Here is a 26,844-nt window from a genome sequence, read left to right as displayed (position 1 = left end):
AGGAGTGCAAACTCCCGATAGTGAAAACAAACAGAACAAAAAGAGTGACACAGCTGCACAGAAACTCCACGTTGTAGACATCGCTGATCATAATAGACATCGCCACGCAGGAAGACAGATTAAATTTTTTTAAATCTCTGAGAGATCTTCAAGTACAGAGTGCGTCTTTACACCGGTGAGATTTTTTCAGAGTTTACGGTAACTCAAATACAAAAACCTGACATTTGCTTTGTTTTATATCGACCACTTAGCAGGATGAATATCATGATGAAGCAGATATATTTTGAGTTTGAGTTGAGTTGAGAAACATTTATGGCCATTTTTGTCATTCAGTTCTATTTAGGTAATTAAAGCCCTGATACTCTGATCATTATTACTATTTAATTATTTCAGTAAGGCAGCTTCCTGATTCCTTTGCAGGCTCTTTTGTTTTTTTCTTAGCTCATTTTATATTTTTTGAGAAAAGAGAACGCTGAGATGTTGCCCATCATTGTTACTTGGTTGCACTAATAAAGTGAAGTGCTGTACATCTGTGGTTGCATTATTCTATTATCAATTTGCCATAATTTTTAAGTATGTAAGAGATGATTTCATTGATAGCCATAGACTACATGTCTTTCAATGTAGAATTCCACTGAGAGGAACATATTAGACTATTTAGGAACTAAATTAGGAACTAAATTTAGACTGTCATACCAGCTTGATCATCAATGAAAATGTCCTGGAAATGTCCTGGAAAATGATCTCTGGAAAAGAGTGGGAACCCTGCCTATACTGCAGCCAGCCACCAGGGGGCAGACACACTGCTGAAAGCTTCACCACCAGGGGAGGATCCGCCTCCCTTGGTTTGGATCAACTCCTTGACACCAGAGAGTGCCGTGAGGTGACTCTAGACCTAAACCGCCTGTCACTGCAGGTGCATTCAGGGACCGTCGTAAAAGTGCAATGCAGACCTGTACTTTGCGTTCATGGCATTTTTATTTGAATCAAGAGAATTTAGATATAGTGTTCACATGAAGAATGTTTTCTTTTGACTTTTTTGCAGGCTAGATTATTTAACTTAAGATATTACAAAAATAAAAGTGTTAAAAGAGTGAAATGTTGACGATTCTAATACTTTGTATTAAAAGTAGGCTATGCTGGACCAGCATGTGAATAGTTTGGTATGTTCTTCTTTTTATCACTCAAACTCAGACCTTTTGTGTCCACAGCTGAGCTGGAAATGATTATACATGATTTTGTGTCATCTCGCATGGATTATTGTAATTCTCTCTTTACAGGTCTTAGCAATGCATCCTTGAACCGCCTACAAGTGGTCCAAAATGCTGCTGCTAAACTATTGACCAAATCATCTGGAGATCTCATGTTACACGGATCCTCATTTCTTTGCACCGGCTTCCAGTTAAATGTAGGATCCAGTTTCAAATTCTTGTTGTTGTGTACAGAGTGCTCAATGGACAGGCACCAGTCTACATTAGGGAACTGCTGAAGCCTTATAACTCCAGCAGGACTCTGAGGTCCTCTGATCAGGATTTATTGGTTGTGCCTCGTACCAACCTGTTGTTGTGGACTCTGTTGACATGTTTAAAAAGCAGTTGAAGACCTATCTGTTTAGACCTATCTGTTTAGACTTGCCTTTGTTTAATCTGTCTGTTTTTATGTCATGTTTTTGTATGTACTTGCAATCGCTGTTTTGCCTTTTAATGTTTTTCTATTGTTGTTGTAAAGCACCTTGTGACCTCTGTTCCTGAGAGGTGCTCTATGAATAAATGTTACTTACTTACTTACTTTGTAAAACCCTGATACCGATATCTGATCGACTAGGCCTACATAGATAGATAGAGGCAAAGTCTGTCTGCCTCGGTAAACAGTGTTCAGGTTGTTTTTTTTTCCTTTAAAGTGGACCTAAGGTAAAGTGATCATTATCAGAAACCATATAATCTCATCTTGATCTGTTACACAATCCCCACACTGGTAAAACATCCAGCCCTGCTGTCATACACAACATGGACCTTGACTCCGTACACAGACACACTGACATATAATGACATAATAACATAACTTGAGCGGCAGCTTCTTGTGTTGTTGCAGAGTGGATCGTGGCTTCATTGAGTTAACTCGCACTCCCTGGTGTGAAGGAGGACAACTACATCTTCATCAGAATACTTACAGCCATGGTATGTTTGCTTTAATTCTATTCAGTCTCGTGGTTTGGCCAAATCACTCTAAGGGAAAGGAACTCTTTAAACCAGATAGTTAAATGGTCAAGCAAGTTGATTGGTGAGCCACAGGCATCCACAGTTTCCCTGTACACTCATCAGTTACAGCAGATAGCCACCTCTATTTTAAATAATGCCTCACACCCTCTGCACAGTGATTTCCAGCTTCTTCACTCTGGACGACAGTTTTTAGTCCCAAGGTGCAGGACACAGCGTCACAAGAAAAGCTTTGTTCCTGCTGCTGTTACTGAGCTGAACAAGCAATAGCTTTTATTTTCCACGCAGTCAGCCTCCAATCTTATGACTTGAGCCCAGATTGTCTTATTTATTCATGTGATTCCATTGTTTTCATTGGTTGACTGTTTTCTGATATGCTTTTTAAATGGAACCTTTAGCACTTTTATCATTTTATCATTTTATCATGTCTATTCATTTTACCATTTTTAGTGTTAGATTAGTTTTTAGGATATTTTTTGTATGTTTTGCACATTAAGTAGATTGTTCTGTCTGAAGTCTATCTTGTAATTTTGTATCGACCTAACATCTCACTGGCTGCAAAACAAGTTTACCTACGGGTACAAATAAAGTTACCTGAACCTGAACCTGAACCTGATTCATTCTGTGTCTTGGGTTGTTTTAAATTAGCTTTGATGCTGTTTTGAAACACATAACTTGCATTCAGATACTTGTTTATCACTGACTACTAAATCTAATAAATTAATGTTGTTGAAGTGTTTTTGCCCTCAAATAACACAAGATCTGTTGCCATCTGGTGGTTTGGTAAACAATTGTTGTATGAAGGATCCTAGCAAAAACGTTTAAGTACATTTTGCTACGATTTTGCATTTTGGTACACAAAGAATGACAACATATCATTATTCTTAAACAGACAAAAATTTTAAAAGAAAAGTCTTATACACATAGGTTAATCACAATGTTTAATGAGGTATCTACATAATGTATTGCTTTTGAATACAAGCAATGCAAAATTAGCCATTATACAATAAACTGACCTTTGTGAGAGATATTGTTCAATATGTACCGTTTGTACATGATTATGAGATGACTTACTGTTACTTAATGTGGAGCTAACTGCACTTTTTAGGTAGTTTAACAAGTATCAGATACTTTAAAAGCTGGTCTTTTTTTGCATGTGAAATGATAAAGGAACTGGTTAGTAGTTAGCTTATCTGTCAGATAAGTAGAGGACGTGAAAGGTGGTGAAGTAAAGAAGTTGTGTTAAAGTACAAGACAAAGCATGCTCATTGTTCAGTAGATAATGTCAGTAGTTCATTTCCTTCATATACAGTTGTGCTCATTAGTTTACATACCCTGGCAGAATTTATGGTTTCTTGGTTAGTTTCTGTTGTCTTTATGATATAAAATGAGTGAACACAGTTGTTTGATAAAATTTTTGCTTCACCCAACCACTAACCATGAGTGAAAAAAAGTTTTTCTGTTATCATTCATATTCTCTGAAAAATGGCCAAAAAAAATCACAAATTCTGCCAGGGTATGCAAACTTATGAGCACAACTGTATCTGTGATGGTTCAAAGTCACCCAGTTCACAGTAATTCAATGCTTGATCTGAAAAGGCAACTTGAATTTGTAGAAATTCTTGAAGATGTTTCATTTCTCCTCCGAAAGGTTTCTTCAGTTTGGAACAGACTGAGGACGAAACTAGGAAATAAAAGCCTCCAACTTCTTCAAGAAGATCTAGTCCCATCCTGGCTTATATTAACTCAATTTAACTCAACTCTATTTATAAAGCACTTTAAAAACGACCACAGCCGAAACAGAGTGCTGTACATAAATAGACAAACAACGCAGGCATCAAACAATTAAAACACAGGACAAGAAAACAATAAAAACAATAGAAACAATAAATAAAAACAAACCATAAAACACTAAAACTGGAGCAGACATATATTAAGATTTAATATCATTGTTACACAACTATTCCCTCACTGAACTAATAAGGTTTTAATAAGATGTCTTATATGAATACATTTACCAGCAAGAAAGATATGTAACCCTATTTTTTTTAAACATTGGGAGTTCCATGTAGAGTAGATTTAATTGCAAGATTGAACCACTAGGGGGTGTTGAAGTAAAACCAAACAGCAACAGTCTGCTGTACTGCAATTTTTGAGGAATGTTAACTATGTACATTTTAACACAGGCCAGAAAGACTATGTATATCATTTTAACTATACTATGGGGAATTCATTTAGTTATTCCTAATGCTTATTTATTTCAGCTAAAGATATTTTTAAGTAAAAACTAAAAGTGTCATCTCAAACCAAACCTACTGGAGGGGCTGTTTTGTACAAAATCAGAAATAAATAAATCTGAGTGGTCATAAAAGGATTAACAGGAGAGTAACAGAAGAGATAAAGAAAGTTCAGATACACAAGTCTGTGTTAATTATCAGAGTTTCCCCTTTATTTATGTTTGACAGTTTGATCTCTTTGCACCTTGAACAGTAAATTGAATCATCTGATAAACTTGCTTAAAACTGGCTTTGGTCAAACCACGAAAACATGTGACAAGGCGACAAAAAACCACAGATTTAATCTTTCACAAGGAATTGTTTTGATAAACTGATACCAGTTTTTATGTCAAGTGTAGTATGCAAATACTTTGCAACCTGCACTGCAAAAAAAAAAACGTGGTGGAGAGCAAAGATAGAATTTAAAAGGAACCTCAGAATAATTTCAATTGCAGCACATAAGCAAAAGTATTAAGAAAGCAATAATTCAAATGTAATCTGTCTTACTTCTCTGTGATGTTTAAGACTGAAGAAATGTATTCATGATTCTTCTTCTTTTAGGTGACAGCTGAGAGTCTAAGAACATGTTTATTGGAGGTAAGTTGATTTGTCTTTACTATCAGCATTAATTACTTTTAAACACATATTTTTTTGTGTTTTACAGGAAATATGTTGAATATTGAATATTAAGAAAAAATGAGAAATCAAAGCTGTATTTTATCCACTGTATGTTTCAGGTGATCCTCTCACACCCAGTCTTGTCCTGTGTTTTACTTCTGGTCGCTCTTGCTTCAATCCGCTGGTTAATCAGAGATTCTTACACACTGAGCGGCCTCAGCCAGAAGCATGTGTTCATCACTGGCTGCGACAGTGGCTTTGGAAACCTTCTGGCCAGACAGCTGGATGAAAAAGGTGTCCACGTCATCGCTGCATGTCTGACAGAGAGAGGTGCAGCAGATCTGACAGCGGCGGCCTCCCCCAGGCTGAAGACCCTCCTGCTGGATGTTACAGACAGCTCGAGCATCAGGAGGGCGGTGGAGTTTGTGAGCGGAGAGGTCGGAGAGCGAGGTGAGGGGCACACATGCTCACACAGATAGGGTGCCAGTCAGAGTGAGGCACTGGAGGAGATAAAAAAAAAACAACAACCTGGAGCATCACATCAACTCATCATCCTCCTACTGAAAATCCTTACCTCATAGGCAGAGTTTTACCAGGCAGGAGAAAACTAAAGCTTCTCCACACATAAACCTGGACTACACATTGATTAGAAGTTGATCCTGACCATGGGATAAACTTTGAAGAAGCTCTCTTATTATTTTCACTGAACATGTCTGGTCTATATGGGTGAGTTTAGCTGTGGACATAAATACACAGAATGTGCTTTATTCTAATCTCCATAGTTCTGATAGTTTGGCATTCCGACACTGATTGCATATTTCTTTGTCATTATTCCCATGGAGCAAAAACAAACATTTCATATAAGTATCTTATTAGTTTTCTGGATCTAACAAAAATTAGATTGGTCTTTTTTATTTCCTACAGAAATATTAGACAACTAATTATTTTTTTGCATACTTAATTCAAGTATAGCAGGGTTTGTGCTCAGGAACAACAATAATGTTCCTGGGTCAATTTGACCCGGGGCATGTTTCATTATTCAAAATGTCAGAACCCCCCAAAAAATCCCAGCCACATTGAGTGTCCCTTCAATGTGGCTGGAGTTTGCTCAAAGGAACAGAATAGGTACTCGTCAAATGTCATGCCAACACCTGCATTCTCCCACTTTTCAGATGAGGTCAAGTGATAGGGAGAGTGTGTGTGTGTGTGTGTGTGTGTGTGTGTGTGTGTGTGTGTGTGTGTGTGTGTGTGTGTGTGTGTGTGTGTGCGTGATTGGGGTGAAATATGTCACACAGTTGCAAAGAAACCATTAATATGTGACACTTTGTGCCCCTTTTGACCTCCAATTTGGGTGCCGGGTCAAATTGTCCCCCAAACAGTGTCTATGTAATATAAACATGCAGGGGGGTTGCAAATATGTGAATGAACCCTTTTCATTTCATATGTTGATTACGCTAATTAAGCCAAGCAGAAGAAGTTTCATACCGAAAAAATACTTTGAATGATTTTGTTTTACATGTTTAGCTTTGAAATGGGTTACTTTGACCCGCAACATAACAGGTGGGTTAAATGAGAAGGGAATTATTTTTATTGACAGTTAAATTAATCACGATAAAATATATATTAATAGTGTCAGAATGATGGAAAACAGGTAGAAAGATCAGGATGATTGTAAGAGCTGGAAACAAACTAACTCACCACCATTGCCAAGCAGCTGACGACAAACTAAACTGAAAAGAAATTTAGAGAGGAGATCTCAAAAGCGTTTCACGAATGCCGCTGTCCCACTTCTCCACACTTAGCTGAGTGTGCCTGATTATGCACACACTTTGGCACGTTTTGCTACGTGAAAGGAACATTTGCCTACCACGTGTAAGTATGTCTTAAGTTGCCAAAGGTGTGGGAATTAAAAAACAAACCACAGTTACCAACCCTGTTTTCATCGTGTGATAGATTGTCAAAGACAACAAAGTGCTTCTGATTGTGCTTGCATTATTTGGCACCCTGCTTGGGCACTTTCTTATTACTTGCTGTGGACAGTAGGAGCTTGCATACCTATGGTTATATCACCATTGTTAAGATATGAATATAATATAAAGTTACAACATTTACATTTAAAAAAAATCTTTATACATTGAAATTTATTCTTAAATTTCTTATTCTTAAGTAGCATCTCGTGGCTCTTGATAATAACTTAGTGGGAATAAACTTCTTCAAAGTGATGCATTGTGGGATTTATATTGGGCTAATACTGCCAAGTAAATACAGATAAAGTGGAAATCAAGTGCACTGCACTTTTGATTGCTGAAGAATTGGGAGCTTTGCACACCTGGGGGCCTCATGTACAAAGAGTGCGTACGCACAAAAACGTGGCGTACGCTCTTTTTCACAGCAAAGTTCAGATGTATCAAGAGTGAAATGACCGTGGAAATGTGCGGTGCCTCACGCCAACTTCATGGCTGGCGTACACAAGTTTCTACAGCTGTTGATCCTTGTGCACAGATTCATACATCTGGATATGTTTGTGCGTACAATGTTTTCTGGATTTGAGCGTACGCCATGTTTCGGTAGGAAATTCACGCAATTCTTTGTACATGAGGCCCCAGGTCTTGATCAGAGACCAATCAGACACACACCTGATCCCGCACTGAGAGGATTCCCTCACAAAACTGCCCTCAGTAGTAACAATAACTCCATGCTTACTGATTTAGAGGCGGTGTCTGTTTAGAGTGGGAGTGTGTAGTGCTGTCCAGAAGTCACATCATCAAGTGTGAGCTCTCTGATGGAGATTTTACTTTGCCAATTTACACTCACTCCAAGAGTCTGTAATTCTGCTGACTCAACTTTGGGACTCAGAGTTTATTGTGAAAGTGCTGACGTGAAGGGTGTGATTATCCAGCCCCCTATTACATATAAACAAATGTTTTATTTTTAGGCAGCAGTGTTAATTTTGGCGGCTATTTTAGATTTAGTCTTAGTCTTTTTTAAATGAAAATGCCTTTTAGTTTTAGTCTAGTTTTAGTCGGCGGAAACTGAAAACATTTTAAGTTAAATAATTAAGCCTGTCCTTGCTAAAATGTCAAAAGAAAACATTCTTGATGTGGCCTCTGTGAATGTATCTTGATTCTCTAGATTCACAGAAAAATGCCATGAAACGGCTGTATTGCACATTTACGACGGTCCCTGAATGCACCTCGCTGCGACAGAGGCATAATAGGCAGTTTTCAATCCAGTTTTTCAACAACATAATTGAATAAATTAATAAGTAGATATAAAGAAAGCAAGCATGATATAAATTACTTTTTCAGTGAGATATCTCAGATGGTTTAATCACTAGTCATTCATTCATGTATGTGTGTGGTGTCTTGTGTCTCGGCAGGTCTGTGGGGTTTGGTGAATAACGCAGGCAGGGCCATTCCTATCGGCCCCACAGAGTGGATGCAGATCGAGGATTTCACAAAGGTGCTGGATGTGAATCTGATTGGAGTCGTCGAGGTCACTCTGCAGTTTTTGCCCCTGCTGAAGAAGGCGCGGGGCAGGGTGGTGAATGTGGCCAGCATTCTGGGCAGACTGTCTGCCACTGGTGGAGGATACTGTCTGTCCAAATGGGGAGTGGAAGCCTTTTCCGACTCCCTCAGGTACCCTCATGATTAATCACACAGAGTAAGAAGTCAAGAACAAGAAATATGGGAAGGTAGAGCAATCAAAGAAGTACACAGGTTAACATCTATTACTGTCAGAAAGCAGCTTAAAAAGGACATAAATGATGAACCTGTGTCTCTGTTATGTCACCTGTAGGAAGCCTACTTCACAATACTTCACAATACTTAACAATTGTAAAAAGTATGTTGAATTGATGTGATCTAAAACTGTTTTTAGAGGAATTTCAGAGACAGAATGATAATAAATATTCCCGTCCAAATCACATTTCAATATAAAATCTAAACCTCCTATGTGCCTCAACATGGGAACACTGTAGCTGTTGGCTAGGAGGCTCAAAGCTCGCCTCTTTATGTCACAATCGCTTGACAGCAGCAATATGGTTCCCTTAGCTCCCCCTATGTTTGATCCCTATGTATGGCCCCTGTATATGGCCCCTGTGTATGGCCCCTGTGTCTGGCCCCTATGTATGGCCCCTGTGTATGGGCCCTATGTATGCCCCTGTGTATGGCCCCTATGTATGGCCCCTGTGTATGGGCCCTATGTATGGCCCCTGTGTATGGCCCCTGTGTATGGGCCCTATGTATGGCCCCTGTGTATGGGCCCTGTGTATGGGCCCTATGTATGGCTCCCTCCAACAATTGGCTTCAAAACAGCGCTTCAGAAACAGATGGGTGATGTCAGGGATACTATGAGTGGCACTAAAGGAATATGATATTCTTCTTTTTCCCAGATTGGACATGAGGCATTTTGGCGTCAAAGTAAGCATCATCGAGCCTGGTTTCTTTAAGACAGCCGTCACACAGTTGGATCTCATTGAAACCGACCTGAGGAGGCTTTGGAACCGCCTCCCTCAGGAGATCAAAGACTCCTATGGGGATACTTACTTTGATGAATGTAAGTAGAGGCATTACATGCAGCAACGTACGGGTGCCCTGAAGGACAAAACAAATTTACAAAAGATGAAACACTTTTACAAAGTTGGAGAAAAATGTACATTTTATAAAGCAAAATGACATCAGCAAAACACTTTTACCAAAGGCCAAAACAAATTCACATTTAAGAAAACAAATTTACAAAATCAAAAAAACACATTTTCAAGCGTTGAGACAATTTTACAAACTACGGAACACTCAGCTATCAGGGAGGTGTTTTAAGTTTAAAGCATGTTTCGATGTGAATCAGCTGTTAAAGGTGTTGCGCACAGCGGAGACGCTCAGCTGGCGGCTGCAACTGAGTGGCAGGTCTCCGCTTTTTAAAGAGGATCAATACACAACTGCTGCCTACAATGACACAAAGGTTGACAACTTTAAACAGGACATTTCCACCTTTAGATACAAAGCCAACAGACCCTGGGAATTGCTAGTACTCTAAGTTTGCAGACCAGCAACATCAGAGCCGTCTGGGCTTTTCTCACCTGACCGAATACACGTTTATTTTTCTCAATAAGAATGAGTAGACAGAAAACTGGACACTGTGAGTCTGAAGTACTTTTCTGTTAGTATTATGGTTCAGGTTCAGGTTACTTTATTTGTACCCGTAGGTAAACTTGTTTTGCAGCCAGTGAGATGTTAGATCGATACAAAATTACAAGATAGATGTCAGACAGAACAAACTACTTAATGTGCAAAACATACAAAAATATCCTAAAGCTAATCTAACACTAAAATGGTAAAATGAGTAGACATGATAAAATGATAAAAGTGCTAAAGGTTCCATTTAAAACGCATATCAGAGAACAGTCAACCAATAAAAACAATGGAATCACATGAATAAATAAGACAATCTGGGCTCAAGTCTTAAAATTGGAGGCGGACTGTGTGGGAAAATAAAAGCTATTGCTTGTTCAGCTCAGTAATAGCAGCAGCAACAAAGCTTTTCTTGTGATGCTGTGTCCTGCACCTTGGGACTAAAAACCGTCGTCCAGAGTGAAGAAGCTGGAAATCACTGTGCAGAGGGTGTGAGGCATTATTTAAAATAGAGGTGGCTATCCGCTGTAACTGATGAGTGTACAGGGATGCTGTGGATGAGCCTTCACATTATAAGATATGTCCTCTGAGAATATTTTTATGAGCCTGATGGTTGATAATCAGTGTTAAACATGTTACCTATATTTGGAGCGCTGGTGGCCTAGCGGTCTAAGCACCCAACATACAGAGGCTACAGTCCTCGTCGCAGGAGTCGCCGGTTCGATTCCCGGCCGGTTGACCATTTCCTGCATGTCTTCCCCCGCTCTCTACTCCCCACATTTCCTATCAATCTTCAGCTGTCCTATCCAATAAAGGCAAAAAAGCTGAAAAATATAAAAAAATAAAAACAACAAAAAAATAAAACCATGTTACCTATATTCAATACCGCCAGTTATATGCATTTTGTTGCTGTAGAAAATATAATTTTGGTGGAAAAACATATTTGGCCTTGTTTTTCCACAGAAGAATAATATATATATATATTTTTATTGATTAACCGATAATTGATCGTTAACATTTCCAAAAATTGATCACGGAAAATACTTAAATGTACATCCCTATTTTTAACGGAAAGGGAATGTACCAAACACCGGAAGTGATCCGGTACCAAACGGAGTACCAGTACCAAACCTCGCTCCGTTTGGTTCCTCTCCATCCAAACAAAATAAATGACCCCTCACTCGATCACTTCCTGGATCACTTCTGGTATTTGGTACATTCCCTTTCCGTTAACAATAAATGTAAATTTGTTTAAGGAATGGTAAAAGTGTTCCGTCATTTGTAAAATTGTCTCACCGCTTGTAAAAGTGTTTTTTGATTTTGTAAATGTGTTTTCTTAAAAATGTAAATTTGTTTTCCAAAATGTAAATTTTTCTCCAACTTTGTAAAAGTGTTTCGTCTTTTGTAAATCAGTTTTCCTCCTTCAGGGCCACCGTAGCAACGAGTGGATCAAATCAAACATTCTAGGCAGCTAATTCTTTCTTGTTTCTATCCACCAGATTTGAAAGCTCAGGACTTCTCCATGGGCATGCTGTGCAGTTCAGATCTCTCTAAGGTGACGAGGTGTATGCAGCACGCGCTGACCGCTCAGTTCCCACGCATACGTTACAGCGCTGGCTGGGACGCTAAGTTTTTTTGGATTCCTCTGTCCTACATGCCTTCGTTTGCATTAGACTTTGTCATCAGTGTGCTTCTGCCTTCACCTAAGGGTGAAAAAGCAGCCAAGAAGGCGCAGTAAGACACTGTAATGTTTTTGTAACGTGACAATCAAACACTCATTGTGACAATACAGTAAAAAAAAAAAGGAGTCAAGACTGTGTTACAAAATAGGAAATGTATTCATTCATGTTTCAGCAGCAGCAATTTAAAACCATGCGGGCATGTTGTGAATAATCACAGTTACAGTTTTTATTTGTTCTCATTATGATACAAAATAAATCATCCTGTGATAAATTTATGAAACATCTGTCCACGTCTGCATCCTCATGTCATGTGATGCTAATCAACAACATACAAATTAATTTCCATGTGGCAAACATGGGCACATTCAAGTATTGCTCCAAAACATTTTGGCCAGTATCCAATGTCATTCTTAATAATAATCATGTTGATTCAAAGTCATAAAGTCTGGGGTACATAAGATGTGAATGAGAAGCCTGTTTTTATCTGATGTGTCTGTTTGTACTGGAGCAGATGTCTTCAAAAATGAATGCTATAGCTTTAGATCCAATTACTTTAGTCTGGTTTTCAGTTTCCAGCCCTGAAATGAGGTATATAAACATACAAGACGAAGTAAATACATCTTCAGTTTTGTTCAGTGGCAATAAAAATATCATAACTAAATAACCTTTGATCACATTAAGTACTGTACATTCAGAATGCAGCTTTGTTTATGTCTGTTATTGAGTTTATGCTGAACTATTCATAGGCTCTATTTCAAAGATATTTTCTGACAAAAATCTTACTGTTCAAATTTACAAATATACAACTTATTTATTAACATTTCTATCAGCAGCTTCAGTGCAAAGATATACATATTGTACATCAGAATAAAGAAAAACATCAACACAAGAATTGGCATAAGAAATATCAGAAGGCATAGTCACACCAGACTTTTTTTCTTCATCCTATAGAAATGTGTTTCTCTCTCCTACAACAATTTTAATTTTGTACACAGGCTGCATAAAAAAATAAATTCTGTGCAAATCGTGTTTCTTTTATAAATTTCCCGTCTGAGAGATGGGGTTATACATCGCTGTCCTCTTTCACGAGGTTGGCTGTGTCTTTGAAAGTGTCCTCCGTTGGTGAAAAGGCGCTCGGACGATTTTTCTTCAGAGGTTTGGCGGGGGGCGCGAACGGGGAGGGCTCAGGAGCTGAGGGGCCCCCGCCATCTACAGGCTTTTCATCCTTCATCTACAAAACAATATGCACTTAAACCCTCTTTTTTATATCTTTATAAATGTCTTTAAATTTTAATATCTTATCCAAACTTACCTCTGAATATGAAGGGTTATCAAATGTGGTGCTTGGCTTTAATTTCCTCTTGAATAAGCTCCACCTGGACTCCTGGGGAAAAACACAAACAATGATGTTGCATCACATGTCTCTAAGTCTGCTTGTGTTGTTTTATAAGGACTCGGTGAGAGACTTACCGGTACAGGTTTGGTACTGACAGAGGATGTGTTCACGATGACGGCGCTCTGATCAACTCGATACGCTGGGTTCACAAAGTTGTTCTCCAACTGTTCACCGCTCACATTAACAGTCACCTGTAGAGAGGCAGGTTATTATTATGTCATGTTTGTAATGTTTGGTGATACATACAACCTTTATTTTGAAATGCATTGCAACGGAAACCGGAAGTGTTGTGTACATGTATGTAGCTTGACGCTAGGACGTAAATGCACGGTGCGGGAGAGAAATAAAGAAGTTAGCCGATGAGCTCAAACTCCGATACAACTGCGTGGACCTGGATTTATTAGTAGACAGTCAGTCACAACATGGTGTCAGAGTAAAAGAAAAGTAAGTCTACGAACCCACTAAAGAATTCAGTATATTCAAGAAAGGAAGAAAATGGAAGCTTTTGGTGTTCCGACCCCGCGGATGGACTGGGAATCATCCAACCTGCCTGATGCATGGCGCCGTTTCAAACAACATGCAGAGCTCATGTTCACGGGCCCGCTCAAACAGAGAACAGAGGAACAGAAATGTAGTTTTCTCCTGCTGTGGATTGGGGACAAAGGACGGGACATCAGTAACACATGGACTGTGTCGGTGGACGATGCTAAACTGTTAACAACATATTATGACGGGTTTACAGCATACCTCACACCGAAAGCAAACCCCATATTTGCAAGGTACAAGTTTCATGTAAAGACGCAGGGGAGTGGTGAGTCATTTGAGCAATTCATCACGGAGTTAAAACTTCTTGTCAAGGACTGCAACTATGCAAATAGTGATGAAATGGTTAGAGACCGCATTGTATTTGCCACCAACTCACCTAAAGTGAGGGAAAAGCTGCTTAGTCAGGGACCAGAGCTAACGCTAGAAAAAGCGATTGATATAGGGCGCTCCCATGAGCTAGCCCAGGTGCAGCTAAAAGCTATGGCTAGTGACAGCCAAGTAGTGCACGCGATACACAGAAGATATGGAAAGCCAGGCGCTGTTAAACATGCTAACAGACCAAATGAGAGCCACAGAACGTCTGACAAAGCCTGTGGTGCATGTGGAGGACACCACAACAAGCAAACAGAGTGCCCAGCAAAGGGGAAACAGTGTTTAAAATGTCGGAAATTCAACCATTTTGCAAGAGCATGCAGATCCAAGTCCCATACTCCATACAAAACAGGACACAAAGAAGTGCACGCTGTTAAGGAAATAAATGAGGATTTAGACTCAGAGCTGTTTGTGGACACCGTCACAGCAGTGGAGGAGGAGGAGGACAGTGCGTATGCAGACTTAACACTGGGACAATGTAATAAAAAAACTGTCATTCAAATTAGATACTGGTGCACAGACAAGTGTCATACCCTTAAAAGACTTTATGAAGCTCATGCCTAGCACAAAGCTGAAGAAAGACAAACAGAAGCTATATGGCTACGGGGGATACCCGCTGACAGTGAAAGGCTACTGCAACCTTGAAAGCAGGTACAAAGACAGATCAACCACACAAAAGTTCCACATTGTTGACTGCAACGGTCCACCCATTCTAGGCTACAGAGCATGCAAAGCCCTTGGACTCATCAAGGTGGTGTACGCAGTCACTACCACCAGCAAGAAAGACCTCGTCACCCAGCCGCCGGACATCTTAAGTGAGTACTCGGATGTGTTTAAAGGCATAGGGGTATTCCAGGGAGAGTGCAGTTTCAGAATAGACCCCAGCGTAGCGCCGGTGGTTTGCCCACCAAGAAGGGTGCCATTCGCACTTAAAGACCGTCTAAAGACAGAATTAGAGAACATGGAAAAAGATAACATTATATGCAAAGTGACTGAGCCGACACAGTGGGTCAACGCACTAGTAACTTGTGAGAAGCCAAAAACTCAAAAGCTCCGCATATGCCTGGACCCACGGCCTTTAAACAAAGCAATAATGAGGCCATACTACCCCCTCCCAACACTTGATGACGTAACATGCAAACTGGCTGGAGCTAAATATTTCAGCATATTGGATGCAAGATCAGGCTACTGGGCCATAAAGCTAAGCGAGGAGTCGTCATTGCTCACTACCTTCAACACCATATTTGGAAGGTACCGTTTCCTCAGGCTCCCTTTTGGCATCGTGTCTGCTCAGGATGAATTCCAGAGGAGAATAGACGAGACATATGAGGGCCTAGAGGGAGTGGCCGGCATCGTGGACGACATCGTCGTGTTTGGAAAAACAAAAGAGGAGCATGACCACAACCTCAGAGCTATGCTCAGCCGGACCAGAGAAAGAGGTCTGAAACTAAACCCAGACAAATGCCGGATCTGCGTCAGTGAAGTGAGTTACTTCGGACACAAGCTCACAGCTGATGGACTGAAGCCCGACCCCCTCAAGGTGAAAGCCGTCAGTGACATGCAGCCACCACAGAATGAGGCGGAGCTGGAGACGATTCTCGGCATGGTGAATTATCTCGCTAGATTTGCTCCCAATCTGGCTGAGGTGAGTGCACCACTACGACACCTGCTACGGCAAGGCACAGAGTTCAGATGGGATGAAACACATGAGAAAGCGTTTCAAAAGATGAAAGACATTATAACATCTGAACCAGGGCCGGTGCTAGCCTACTTCGACCCAAAAAAGGAAGTGACACTGCAAGTGGACGCATCGAAAAATGGCTTGGGTGCAACAATCATGCAGGAAGGCAGACCGGTTGCATACGCATCAAAGCTGCTCAACAATACAGAGCAAAATTACGCCCAAATCGAAAAGGAGCTATATGCTGTCCTCTACGGCTGCAAGAGATTCCACGAATACATATATGGGCGACACATAACTGTGGAATCAGACCACAAGCCGCTAGAGACAATACTCCGCAAACCATTAGCCCTTGCACCACCACGCCTACAGCGTATGCTACTCGCACTACAAAAATACAGCATGACCCTCATCCACAGACCAGGAAAAGAGATTCCAGTAGCCGACACATTGTCGAGAAAATCTATGGATGATGAGGACAGTTCACTAGCTGAGGCTATGGAGACCCAAGTGCACACAGTCATCAGCACAGCGCCAGTGAGTGCAGACCGGCTAGAAGACATCAAGACAGCCACAACTCAGGACGAGCAACTGTCCGCCCTCAAGCGTGTCATCCGGTCAGGCTGGCCGGAGACAAGGAAACGATGTTCTCCACTCCTCTGTGAGTACTGGAACCATCGGAATGAGATCACAGAGGCTGATGGGATTCTTCTTAAAGGTGAGAAAATAATAATCCCTCTCAAGCTCAGAAAAGACATGCTGCAACGCATACACACAGGACATTTTGGAGTGGAAAAGAGTAAACACAGGGCTAGGGACATTATGTTTTGGCCAGGTATGGGTCAGCAGATAGAAGAGACAGTAATGAAGTGTGACATATGTCAAACACACCGCAACTCCAACCAAAAGGAGCCCATGCTCTCACAACCAGTTCCAGAGAACCCATGGCAGACTGTAGCAACAGATCTATTCTCCTGGAACTCTGAGAACTACATCGTCATATGTGACTACCTCAGTAGGTACTTTGAAATTGAACGCCTACATAACATCACAACAGCTGCTGTCATTCACAAAATGAAAACTGTGTTTGCTAGACATGGCATCCCAAAGAAGGTTGTAAGTGACAACGGACCATGCTACAGCTCACAAGAATTTAAGCAGTTTGCAGAGACATGGGGTTTTCAGCATGTAACTTCAAGCCCTCGTTACCCTCAGAGTAACGGTTTGGCCGAAAAGACTGTCCAAACTGCAAAGCGGATCCTCACAAAGGCCAGAGAAGACGGAAAAGACCCCTATCTCAGCCTACTAGAGTATAGGAATACTCCTGTGGACGGGCTGAAATCACCAGCCCAGATCCTTATGAGCCGCAGACTGCGCTCCATCTTACCTACAACAACACCACAGCTACGACCCCAGGTGACCCCTCAGAACAGAGTATTAGCAAGGAGAGAGGAATGCCAACTTCGCCAGAGGCAGAACTACAACAAAGCTGCGAGACCTCTGCCGTCATTTCATGCTGGAGAACACATACGCTTCCAACAGGAGGATGGTCAGTGGCAACCAGCTACAGTCATCAAGCCAGCAGAGACCCCGCGCAGCTACCACATCAAGACCAGAGACGGACAGAACCTCAGGCGTAACCGCAGACACCTCCTCGACGCAAAAGACAACTCTGCATCCCCTTCACGGCAGCCCGAGTGCAGCAGGGACAATCTTACCACTAGAGATGGACAATCAGAAGTACAGCAGCCTCATCATGCCCCAATGTGTGAACCAAATCCTGCTGAGCCCTGTCTCCGCACAAGGTGTGGCCGTGTCATCAAACCGAGACAAGTCCTCGACTTGTAACTGACTGAGCGAGATGTTAAAAAAATAATTTAAAAGAATGAATAAATAAATAAATTAAAAAAAAAAAAAAAAAAAAGACAAATAGAAAAAAAAGTTTGTTCCAGTTGCTAAGTGAAGAAAACAAAATAATAATAATAACTGGTATATCTACCTGATGTTGCTGATCAGTCAGTTCAGGACTGTTTATGCCTTGATGTGCATTTCAGTGTTTCTGAAAATTGAAGTGGTGTTTGCACTATGGTTAGGATGTTAAAGCTCTAGATTGTTCTGTTACAAGACCTTAACATATTTTTGTATACTTTGCAGGAGCACTTATTTTGTTAAAGGGAGATGTAATGTTTGGTGATACATACAACCTTTATTTTGAAATGCATTGCAACGGAAACCGGAAGTGTTGTGTACATGTATGTAGCTTGACGCTAGGACGTAAATGCACGGTGCGGGAGAGAAATAAAGAAGTTAGCCGATGAGCTCAAACTCCGATACAACTGCGTGGACCTGGATTTATTAGTAGACAGTCAGTCACAACAATGTTCATCAGCCACCACTGAAATAACCGCATGAAATATTAACATCAGTCTTAGGCCCAATCTCAATGTCCTCCCTGAGCCCTGAGCCCTGAGCCCCGAGCCCTGAGCCCTAAGCCCTGAGCCCTGAGCCCGGAGCCCGGAGCCCGGAGCCCTGAGCCCTTCTTGACTTAACTGATGTCACCTGGAAAGTGATTGAGGGCAGGAGGCTGTAAGGGCTCAAAACTGTAGAACTGGGAATGGGACAGCACTTTGCGACTTCTCACGTGACGTCACCAGCTCACTTTAGCGATATTAGGAACTATTATTGCACAATTTTTACTTTCCTGAAATTCAAGGCACTTAAGGGACTGACTGCCTGATTGTCATGTGATCCATTCTCTTACTGTACAGACTGCTTAACCATACAATGTAAAATATACAAATATTATAAAACTAGGAATTTATGATTTATACTGTATACAAATACAAGTGCAGCTAAAAAAATGTGAATATTTTTTGTCACTCATTTCAGAAAGTGAAACTCATATATTATACAGTTTCACGTAGAATTAGAGTAGAATTGGGAGCTTTGCTCTGTCATTCTGGACAGTACCCTCTCATTCGCACCTCACATTCAAAACATCACCCGGACTGCATTCTTCCACCTCCGCAACATCTCCAGACTCCGCCCATCACTGTCCCAATCCAGCACCGAAATCCTGTTTCATTCATTTGTCACTTCCTGTATCGATTACTGCAACGCCCTCCTCACCGGACTCCCCACCAAACTCATCAACAGACTGCAACTCATTCAGAACTCCGCCGCCCGAATCATCACCTGCACCAAATCATCACCTGCACCAAATCATCCGACCACATCACTCCTGTTCTCATCCAACTTCACTGGCTCCCTGTACAATACCGCATCCACTACAAAAACCTTCTCCTCACCAACAAAGCTCTCCACAACCTGGCCCCCACTTATCTCTGCGACCTCCTTCATGAATACACTCCCTCCCGCTCCTTCCGCTCAACCTCTGCTGGATTACTAATCATCCCATCGTCACGCCTCAGTACCATGGGTGCCTGAGCCTTCAGCTGCTCAGCACCCAGACTCTGGAACTCCATAAGACAGTCTGACTCCATAACATCATTCAAATCCCAACTCAAAACTCACCTGTTCAAACTGGCATATTCCCTCTAACTGGACTCTTTAAACTTCACTAGTTTTTATTTTGTATTTATTACTTTTTGTTTGTTTTTATGATGTTTTAATGATGAATCTTTTTATTATCTGTACGGTGACCTTGGGTGATTTGAAAGGCGCCCAAAATAAAATGTATTATTATTATTTGCACACCTGGTCTTGATCAGAGACCAATCAGACACACACCTGACCCCACATTGAGCGCCTTCATTCTTTCAAAGATACCTGTGTAGCATGTATGACAGCAGGATCCCCGGACACAGGAGCAGTGGCATATAACGGGTTCTCAAATGTGATTGGCTGCCTCCCAGCTTCAGCTGCAAAATTTTCATCCTGTAGGGACAATATATTGATGATTACAATTTCACACTACTTCAAAACACAGATGAATGCTGCTGACACAAGCAGTCCAAGAGGTAATGCTACACCTGAAGTTGTTAATAAACACCACAATGAAGACTTGTTTTGAGTCACAAATCGCTGACAGCAACACTTTCAGCACTCTTGAGAAGGCAGTCACTGCTAATACGCATTCTTGCTGCACTCACCATCTGCATGGCTGTGTCTATGAATGACACTCCGATGCGTGATGGTCCAAGGTCAACGTTATCACCCGAGCGAAATGTCACCCCATTCCCTGTGTCAGCAAACTTCACCAGGCTGCTGAGGCTGGTCAGAAACAAAAAAACACCCCATGAACTCACATTATTCACATTCTTCATGCAGTGACTTAGTTAAAAAAGAGTGGATCAAACCCAAGATACCTGGGTAGTTTGGGCATGGAGGGGATGAAAGACCCTGTTCGTTTGTAGTTAAGGAAAACCCCGACAGCCAAAGCTCCAGTTATCATGATGATGATGACAGCCAGGAGAACTGCCACAGCTAATAAAGAGGGAGAATATTTAGATACGTGCACACACAAACGCACACACACTTGCAATAAAATGGTACTTTAAGAATTCATCTTGTATTAAAAATGTGTTTATTTGTCCATTAATGTTCATGTCAGATGGTCCACTGGTTTGCTAATCCATTAGAGGTTGAACAGTGATCAATTTAAATATTACGTAGTTATCTATTAAGGTAATGTGTGATGAATTTGCAGTCAACATCTTTAGAAATTGCTGATGTGACTGTTTTCTAAGCTGTTTTGTTGAAGCAGTTTTAAGGGAGATAAGCAAGAAGTGTGACTTCATCATGTTTGGCCCTGATCTGCTCTGATAACGCCAACATATCAGGACCATTACTGCACAGCAGCTCCCACATGTTAACCAGTGCGAGGGGGGAATTCGTTTTGTCAACACTTCAAGTTGAAGGAGATAAAATTGTTTCTAGTAGTGAGTGTGATGAAGTGATATTAAATTAATGAATAAAAATAGATAATTATTATATAATGTGGACTACAATACCTGTTCCTGCTGGAGCACCCCTTGACTTCCCCACCTCACAGTAACTGCCTGTGTAACCATAAGGACACCTGCAGGAGGTCATGATGAACACAGGAGAACAATTAGTTAAAGTGTGTTTGAAAATACCAAAACATCAAACTTCACAATATTTGATTGATAAGAGAGTCGATCAATCGCTGCTGTAAGTGATACCAACTGACTCACTTGCACTTTGGCAGACCGCCTTCATCAGTGTAGCACGTTCCACCATTCATGCATCTACATGCAAGGGGCATTGCAACAGGCGCCTCAATGGCTGCAGGAGCAGAAGCCAGGCAAACATCAAATCAACAACCACAAGAACAACAAACGAAAAACACAACAAAACCAGGAGCAGCCAGGCATGTGAGAAATGTATTTATGAACACCAAATGAAATGCAACCAAATAGCCACCACAGGGTGTGGGCACCAAGATGCAATAAGGCGGCGGTTTACCTGCGTCACATTTACTGGAGTCGAACTCCATCGTAGACGAGCCTTGTGGACAGGTGCAGGTGTACCCGCCAGGTCTTAGGAGACAGAGGTGACTGCACACGCTCTTGCACGGGTTAGGTACTGTGGAAGAAACACCAAAGCGAATAAAAAAAACTCCACATTTCATTACACGTTACCACATCAACAAATCTCTCATCTGAACATCTTGAACAATGCCAATGTTTGGAGTAGTTTCTGTTTTTTAATTGTTTTTCAATTAATCAAAGAATATCAAAGTCATGTCTAGGATTGAATATATTTTTTATTCATAATTTCATTTGTGTTCTGTTCTTGTTTGTCGCATATTTTGTCATGTGTCTCATGATGTATACTATGTGACTGCTTATTGTTGCTTTCCTTTTTAGCCAGGACACACATAAAGCATATTTTTGTTTGTACATGCTTAAAGTGTTACTAAACCCCAAACCACTTTTTTTTCAGCTGAGAACATATTCATATAGGGATTTAATAGTGCTGTTAATCCCAGCTGTTGAGCATAAAGTATTAAAATTCCTCAAATTGTGTTGAAAATGTGTGTAGAGACTGTAGCAAGTTCTCTTTACTAAGAGATTCCCACTACAGGGAACTTACTAAAATAGTAACAAACTTCCCAACATTAACCCCAGAAGAGAAACTGTCAGTTCTCCTGGGGGAAGGGTCAGCAGCTCCTCTGGCTGCTAAATATGTGTCTGCCTGTCACAGCCTGAGGGACGCACCATCCCATAATAATTGATTTTAGGTGATGGTTTTAGGAGCATACCGCATCAAGTGAGGACATTGAGATATGCTGTATGGGTGACACCATTGTTCATTAATGCATATAAAATATGTAATATATATAATATGTAATGAATAATATGTAATGAATATATATGTAATGTATGTGTATGACTTTTATGTGCTTTGGCAACAACATGTCTTTGTTCATGCCAATAAAGAAAATTGAATTGAAATGAATTGAATTGACTGCCACCTGCAGGTCGAAACCTGAGTACTGCAATGGAGTTTTTCTAATGGCTGGCTGAGTTCACGGTGACATCATTTGGTACCTGCGTCTGTCATCGTACCCTATATAATTTACCTCACCACATTCAACAAACTCCAGCCCTCTCCAAATGTATACATTGACGTTCCAATTTAATTTTTAGAAATTCCTGGATAGATGTTATTCCTCGAAACTCGGGGGTTTAGTTACACTTTAATAAAGGTTATTATTTTGCAGTATTTTGAGTACATACTCAAAGTTGAAACAGATAAGATTGAGTTGAAATTTTGAACAGACTGTCATGCCTTGAGGAGTCAGAGTTACTGCATTTAGAAAATATGCTGCATAAAGATTTCATATCTATTCATTAATCTTGTACTGATAATATTCTCCACTGGGAACCTTTTCCTGATTATTATTACGAAATATTTGGCAAAAAAGAGAAACTTTATTGTAATTGTTTGTAAGATATGACCTAACATGATGCAATACTGAACTAGAATTACAACTGTACAAGACTGTCTCAACACCAGTCCCTTTGTGTTCTGACCTGACTGGTTGTGCCGGTGCTCCTGGTAGATCCGGACTTGAGTCAGCCAGGGGTTGATGGTAAGAACTTTGACTTTATTTCCTTTACCAAACTTGTTCGTCTTCCACACTTCACCTTTGTCTTTCGTTGTCCAGTACACATGCCCCTCAAACACATCCACACTGAAGGGATGTCCAATGTCTGTAACAAAAAAGTCCTGATCACTTTCATTGTTATTTTAATAAATCCTTCATAAATCAATGATGAACATGAAACTTCATGTGAACTTCTCAGTGTTCTGACCTCCTGATAGGACGATCTTTCTGTCTGTGCCATCAGGCTTCATGGACTCAATTATGTTTTCTTTGGAGTCACACCAGTAGATCCTGTTTCCATTCAGATAGTCCACAGCCAGACCAGTAGGCCAGCCCAGGTCTTCCTCCTTTACCAGCACCTCTCTGTGCTGACCATCCATCCACGCTGATTCTATCCTCGGCTTCCTGCCCCAGTCTGTCCAGTACATCATTCTGCCAACAGAGACAGAGACAAAAACATCTGAATATCCAGATACAAAGGAACTAGAGCTACAAATTTTTAAATACGGGTTTTCAGCTTCATACCCGAGTGAGGGATTCACAACAATAGCAGCCGGCTGGTCAAGGTCAGTGTGGATCAACCACTTTCGGTACCGCCCATCTAGTTTGGCCACTTCAACTCGATTGGTGCCAGAATCTGTCCAGTAAATGTGTCTGTAAAAGGTGATAAAAACAGACTGAGAAGCTGGCTAAACTTAGGAGGAACCTTTTTAATGGATCAGAAACATTCTTGGTAAATTACCCGCCAACCCAGTCCAAAGCGATGCCGTCAGGATTAGCGATGTATCTCAGGTTTAGATCCACCTCTTTCACTGGGTTGTTGCCGTTATCATTGAATGTTGTCATGTAGGCACGTTTGATAGATCCAAACTGAGATCCTCGACCGAGGACTGTCCAGTAAACGATACCTGCAGCACATCGGGGGATAAGGTTAACAATAAGTATCAATCAATCAATCAGACTTTATTTATAAAGTGCTTTTCATACAATGATATTGTAACAAAGTGCTGTACAAATAAAAAATAGAAATAAAAAGACCCCACCCATCCTTATCCCAACCCAACCAGGCCCCGACCCCAAAACCCACCCACAATCATAAGGTGAAGAACACAATATATGCAACAGTAATAATAAAAACAATGAAAATAAAATAAATAAATACAAATCAAATAGAAGTTGCTGAAGGAACTGAGGAAACGCTCCTATGATATCTTAATGAGGAAACACTGCAGGTGAAATAAGATGTTAAAACATGTGAAAAATTAAAGTTAAAATATGTTTCTAAGATAATAAAACACTAAAATATTAAACCATAAAAGGAAAATAAGATGCTATACTTAAAAAATGTTTTTAATAAAAAGTGACTAAAATTTGAACTAGATGATAAATAAATAAATAAAACTGTTAAGAACAAAACTCAGTAAAAGGCGAGACTAAAAGGTAGGTCTTGAGTTTGCTCTTAAAAATGTTTATGCTCTGTGCAGCCCTCAGATATATGGATTTATTGTCTGTATATTTTCATGCAGCCATTAAGAACAACATTAAAAGGCTTACTGAGTCCTTCCCCCTCTGGATCCCACAAGTAGTCCAAGGCTTGGATGTGCTCAGCGTTGTCCACATAGTCTGAATACTGCTCGGAGGACAGGTTGAAACGACGGATGCGTACATTGTCTGGTAAGAGCAGCACTGGCGGGTTTCCTGAACAGAAAGTGAGGTTTGTTTAATGAAATTAGCACATCAATACAAAGAGGAAACTTCTGTGTGCACATGCTGAGCTCTTACCCTGGGCAGCACACTCTGTCCCATGTGGCTCACCAAAGGACATAAAACCCTCAGCACAAAAACACTCGTAGCTGCCCTTTGTGTTCTTGCACTCCTGAGGACATGTGCCGTAAACATCACACTCATTTATGTCTGTTTGAAAAGGAGAAAAAACACACAAAAAAAAGGGACAAAGGAAGTCAGTGTCAGTTTTGTAACAGATAGAGAGCATGACTGAAAAACGGATGTGCTGTTTACCTTCACAGGTGTGTTTCTCTGTCGGTCTGGGTTTGTAGCCGGGCCTGCATGAGCAGAGCATGCCTCCTGATGTTAGGTCTGTACAGTTGTGCTCACACATGTTGTCACTGCATGTGTGCCCACCGCCATGGTCTGAGAGGGAAAAAAACACAATTTAGGCCTAGTTAATTTGAGAGTTGTTAATTAATCATGCTGACTGAACAAAACTAAAGTAAGTTCAATCCATCCATTATCTGGACCGCTTATCCCATTCAGGGTTATGGGGAGCTGACTTTGGGCGGAAGGCAGACAACTTTTCACGCACACACACCTACGGGAAATTTAGAGAGACCAATTAATCTGGTGAGCATGTTTTTGGACTGTGCGAGGAAGCCAGAGTACCCAGAGAGAACCTACGCATGCACAAGGAGAACATGCAAACTCCACACAGAAAGGCACCTGACTCAAACCTGGAACCTTCTAACTTTGAGGCAACAACGCTACCCACTGCACCACCATGCAGCCCGTATGTTCAATCATCAGAAATGATTTGAACTGTGAGACAAACCTTTTTATCATGTGAGAATAAACTCTAAAATAGTAATAATTGAGAAAATAAGACATTTTTGACATATCATGAATGTTTACATTTAGCAGTTTAAACGTGCCGACTTAGTTTACCCCCAGTTGGTGTCAAGTTTGGAAAAAGACCACAAAACAGACTCTGGGTTTGTTGGAATATAACTCTAGAAGACAAACAATGGCAAACAGAAAATATGGATCTTGACTTGGTAGCCTTTAAAATAAGTGTTTACTGATTAAGACATTTCTCCACCATAGATGTTGCACGTTACTGCCACCTTCTGCTCTGGAGAGGTATTGCAGATGGGATTCCTACCTAAACCCTTTAGGTTGTGTTGACATAAAACAATCTTGTAGTTTTAAGGATTTTGCAAGTCGTGTTAAAACTACATGATTTTAAAAATGTTTTACCACTAAACATGAATTAATACAATAGAAGCTACATGTAATACTTATGTTGATAAAACAGACAACCATGTTGCTTTTTTTGGGTGCACACAGCTGCAAAAGAAGTGCACTGTGTAGTCTTTATGGACCTGTTAAAATAGTCTTTGTGAAACAAGCTTTAAGACCAGGCAGGGGTGGCTGTTCATGGTATTAATTAATTAATTCATGGTACTATCAGCAGCCGCAGTCCATTCTTAGGGAATTTGCCTCTGATTATTAGAGCAGACACTAATGGAGAAAGCAGTAAAGCACCTATAGTTTTCCAATGTAATGCTGTGTATGTATGCCCAATAAGGAAGTATCGTATTGTATCAATATCTTCTTTGTTGATGTACTCACGGCAGCCAAGCTCATCTGACTGATCCCCACAGTCATCATAATCATCACAGGCGTACTGTAGAGGGATGCATTGAGCATTACTGCATTTGTACTCTTCATCTGTACAGGGTCCATGAGTCGGGTTCTGACCTAAATCAGGAGAAGCATGTCAGCTTATTTAAAGCCATAGATTCATGTAGTTAAGTTGCTAAAAGAAAATTCGATCATTTACAAGATTTAGTAGCAAACTTAGATATTAGCTACAGTAATTCTTACAGTTTTCTTGTCTTTCATCGGAGCCATCACCACAGTCATCCACAGAGTTGCACAGCTCGTGGCTGTAGATGCAGCGGTTGTTGTCACAGCGAAAACGGAACGGAGTCTCACACTGGATTTCCACTGTGGATCAACAGAAACACATTCATACACAAACAGTGAGTTCATATTTGATTTTTTTTTTATTGTTGGCAGGAATTCTACCAAGCTT

General features: G+C 40.7%; 2 protein-coding genes across 2 annotated transcripts in view; one reads left to right on the top strand and one right to left on the bottom strand.

Annotated features, from left to right (window-relative positions):
* Positions 1–2,091: 2,091 nt before the first annotated feature.
* Positions 2,092–12,379, top strand: rdh1 (retinol dehydrogenase 1). Its single transcript, XM_034694367.1, has 6 exons — positions 2,092–2,177; positions 5,054–5,089; positions 5,230–5,560; positions 8,490–8,748; positions 9,504–9,667; positions 11,739–12,379. The coding sequence occupies exons 1-6, from the start codon at positions 2,175–2,177 to the stop codon at positions 11,975–11,977; spliced, it is 1,032 nt and encodes a 343-aa protein (XP_034550258.1). The 5' UTR covers positions 2,092–2,174; the 3' UTR covers positions 11,978–12,379.
* Positions 12,055–26,844, bottom strand: part of lrp2a (low density lipoprotein receptor-related protein 2a) — a 65,897-nt gene continuing 51,107 nt past the window's right edge. The window contains exons 65-82 of the mRNA XM_034694361.1: positions 26,634–26,756; positions 26,379–26,507; positions 25,032–25,163; positions 24,795–24,926; positions 24,567–24,710; positions 23,755–23,920; positions 23,538–23,666; positions 23,221–23,444; positions 22,939–23,118; positions 21,365–21,484; positions 21,094–21,184; positions 20,890–20,957; positions 20,245–20,362; positions 20,029–20,149; positions 19,706–19,813; positions 13,392–13,508; positions 13,234–13,305; positions 12,055–13,152 (exon numbers count right to left, since the gene is read on the bottom strand). Coding sequence (XP_034550252.1) covers positions 12,985–13,152; positions 13,234–13,305; positions 13,392–13,508; positions 19,706–19,813; positions 20,029–20,149; positions 20,245–20,362; positions 20,890–20,957; positions 21,094–21,184; positions 21,365–21,484; positions 22,939–23,118; positions 23,221–23,444; positions 23,538–23,666; positions 23,755–23,920; positions 24,567–24,710; positions 24,795–24,926; positions 25,032–25,163; positions 26,379–26,507; positions 26,634–26,756 — 2,342 coding nt within the window. The 3' untranslated portion in view covers positions 12,055–12,984. The remainder of the gene's footprint in view (positions 13,153–13,233; positions 13,306–13,391; positions 13,509–19,705; positions 19,814–20,028; positions 20,150–20,244; positions 20,363–20,889; positions 20,958–21,093; positions 21,185–21,364; positions 21,485–22,938; positions 23,119–23,220; positions 23,445–23,537; positions 23,667–23,754; positions 23,921–24,566; positions 24,711–24,794; positions 24,927–25,031; positions 25,164–26,378; positions 26,508–26,633; positions 26,757–26,844) is intronic.

The sequence above is a fragment of the Notolabrus celidotus genome, chromosome 10, assembly GCF_009762535.1.
Source record: "Notolabrus celidotus isolate fNotCel1 chromosome 10, fNotCel1.pri, whole genome shotgun sequence".
NCBI lineage: Eukaryota > Metazoa > Chordata > Actinopteri > Labriformes > Labridae > Notolabrus > Notolabrus celidotus.
This window is presented reverse-complemented; position numbering and strand designations above follow the sequence as displayed.

Coding starts and splice junctions, on each gene's coding strand:
- rdh1 (XM_034694367.1), top strand. Junction 5,090..5,229: donor TAAGAACATGTTTATTGGAG/GTAAGTTGATTT, acceptor TGTATGTTTCAG/GTGATCCTCTCACACCCAGT. Junction 8,749..9,503: donor GCCTTTTCCGACTCCCTCAG/GTACCCTCATGA, acceptor TCTTTTTCCCAG/ATTGGACATGAGGCATTTTG.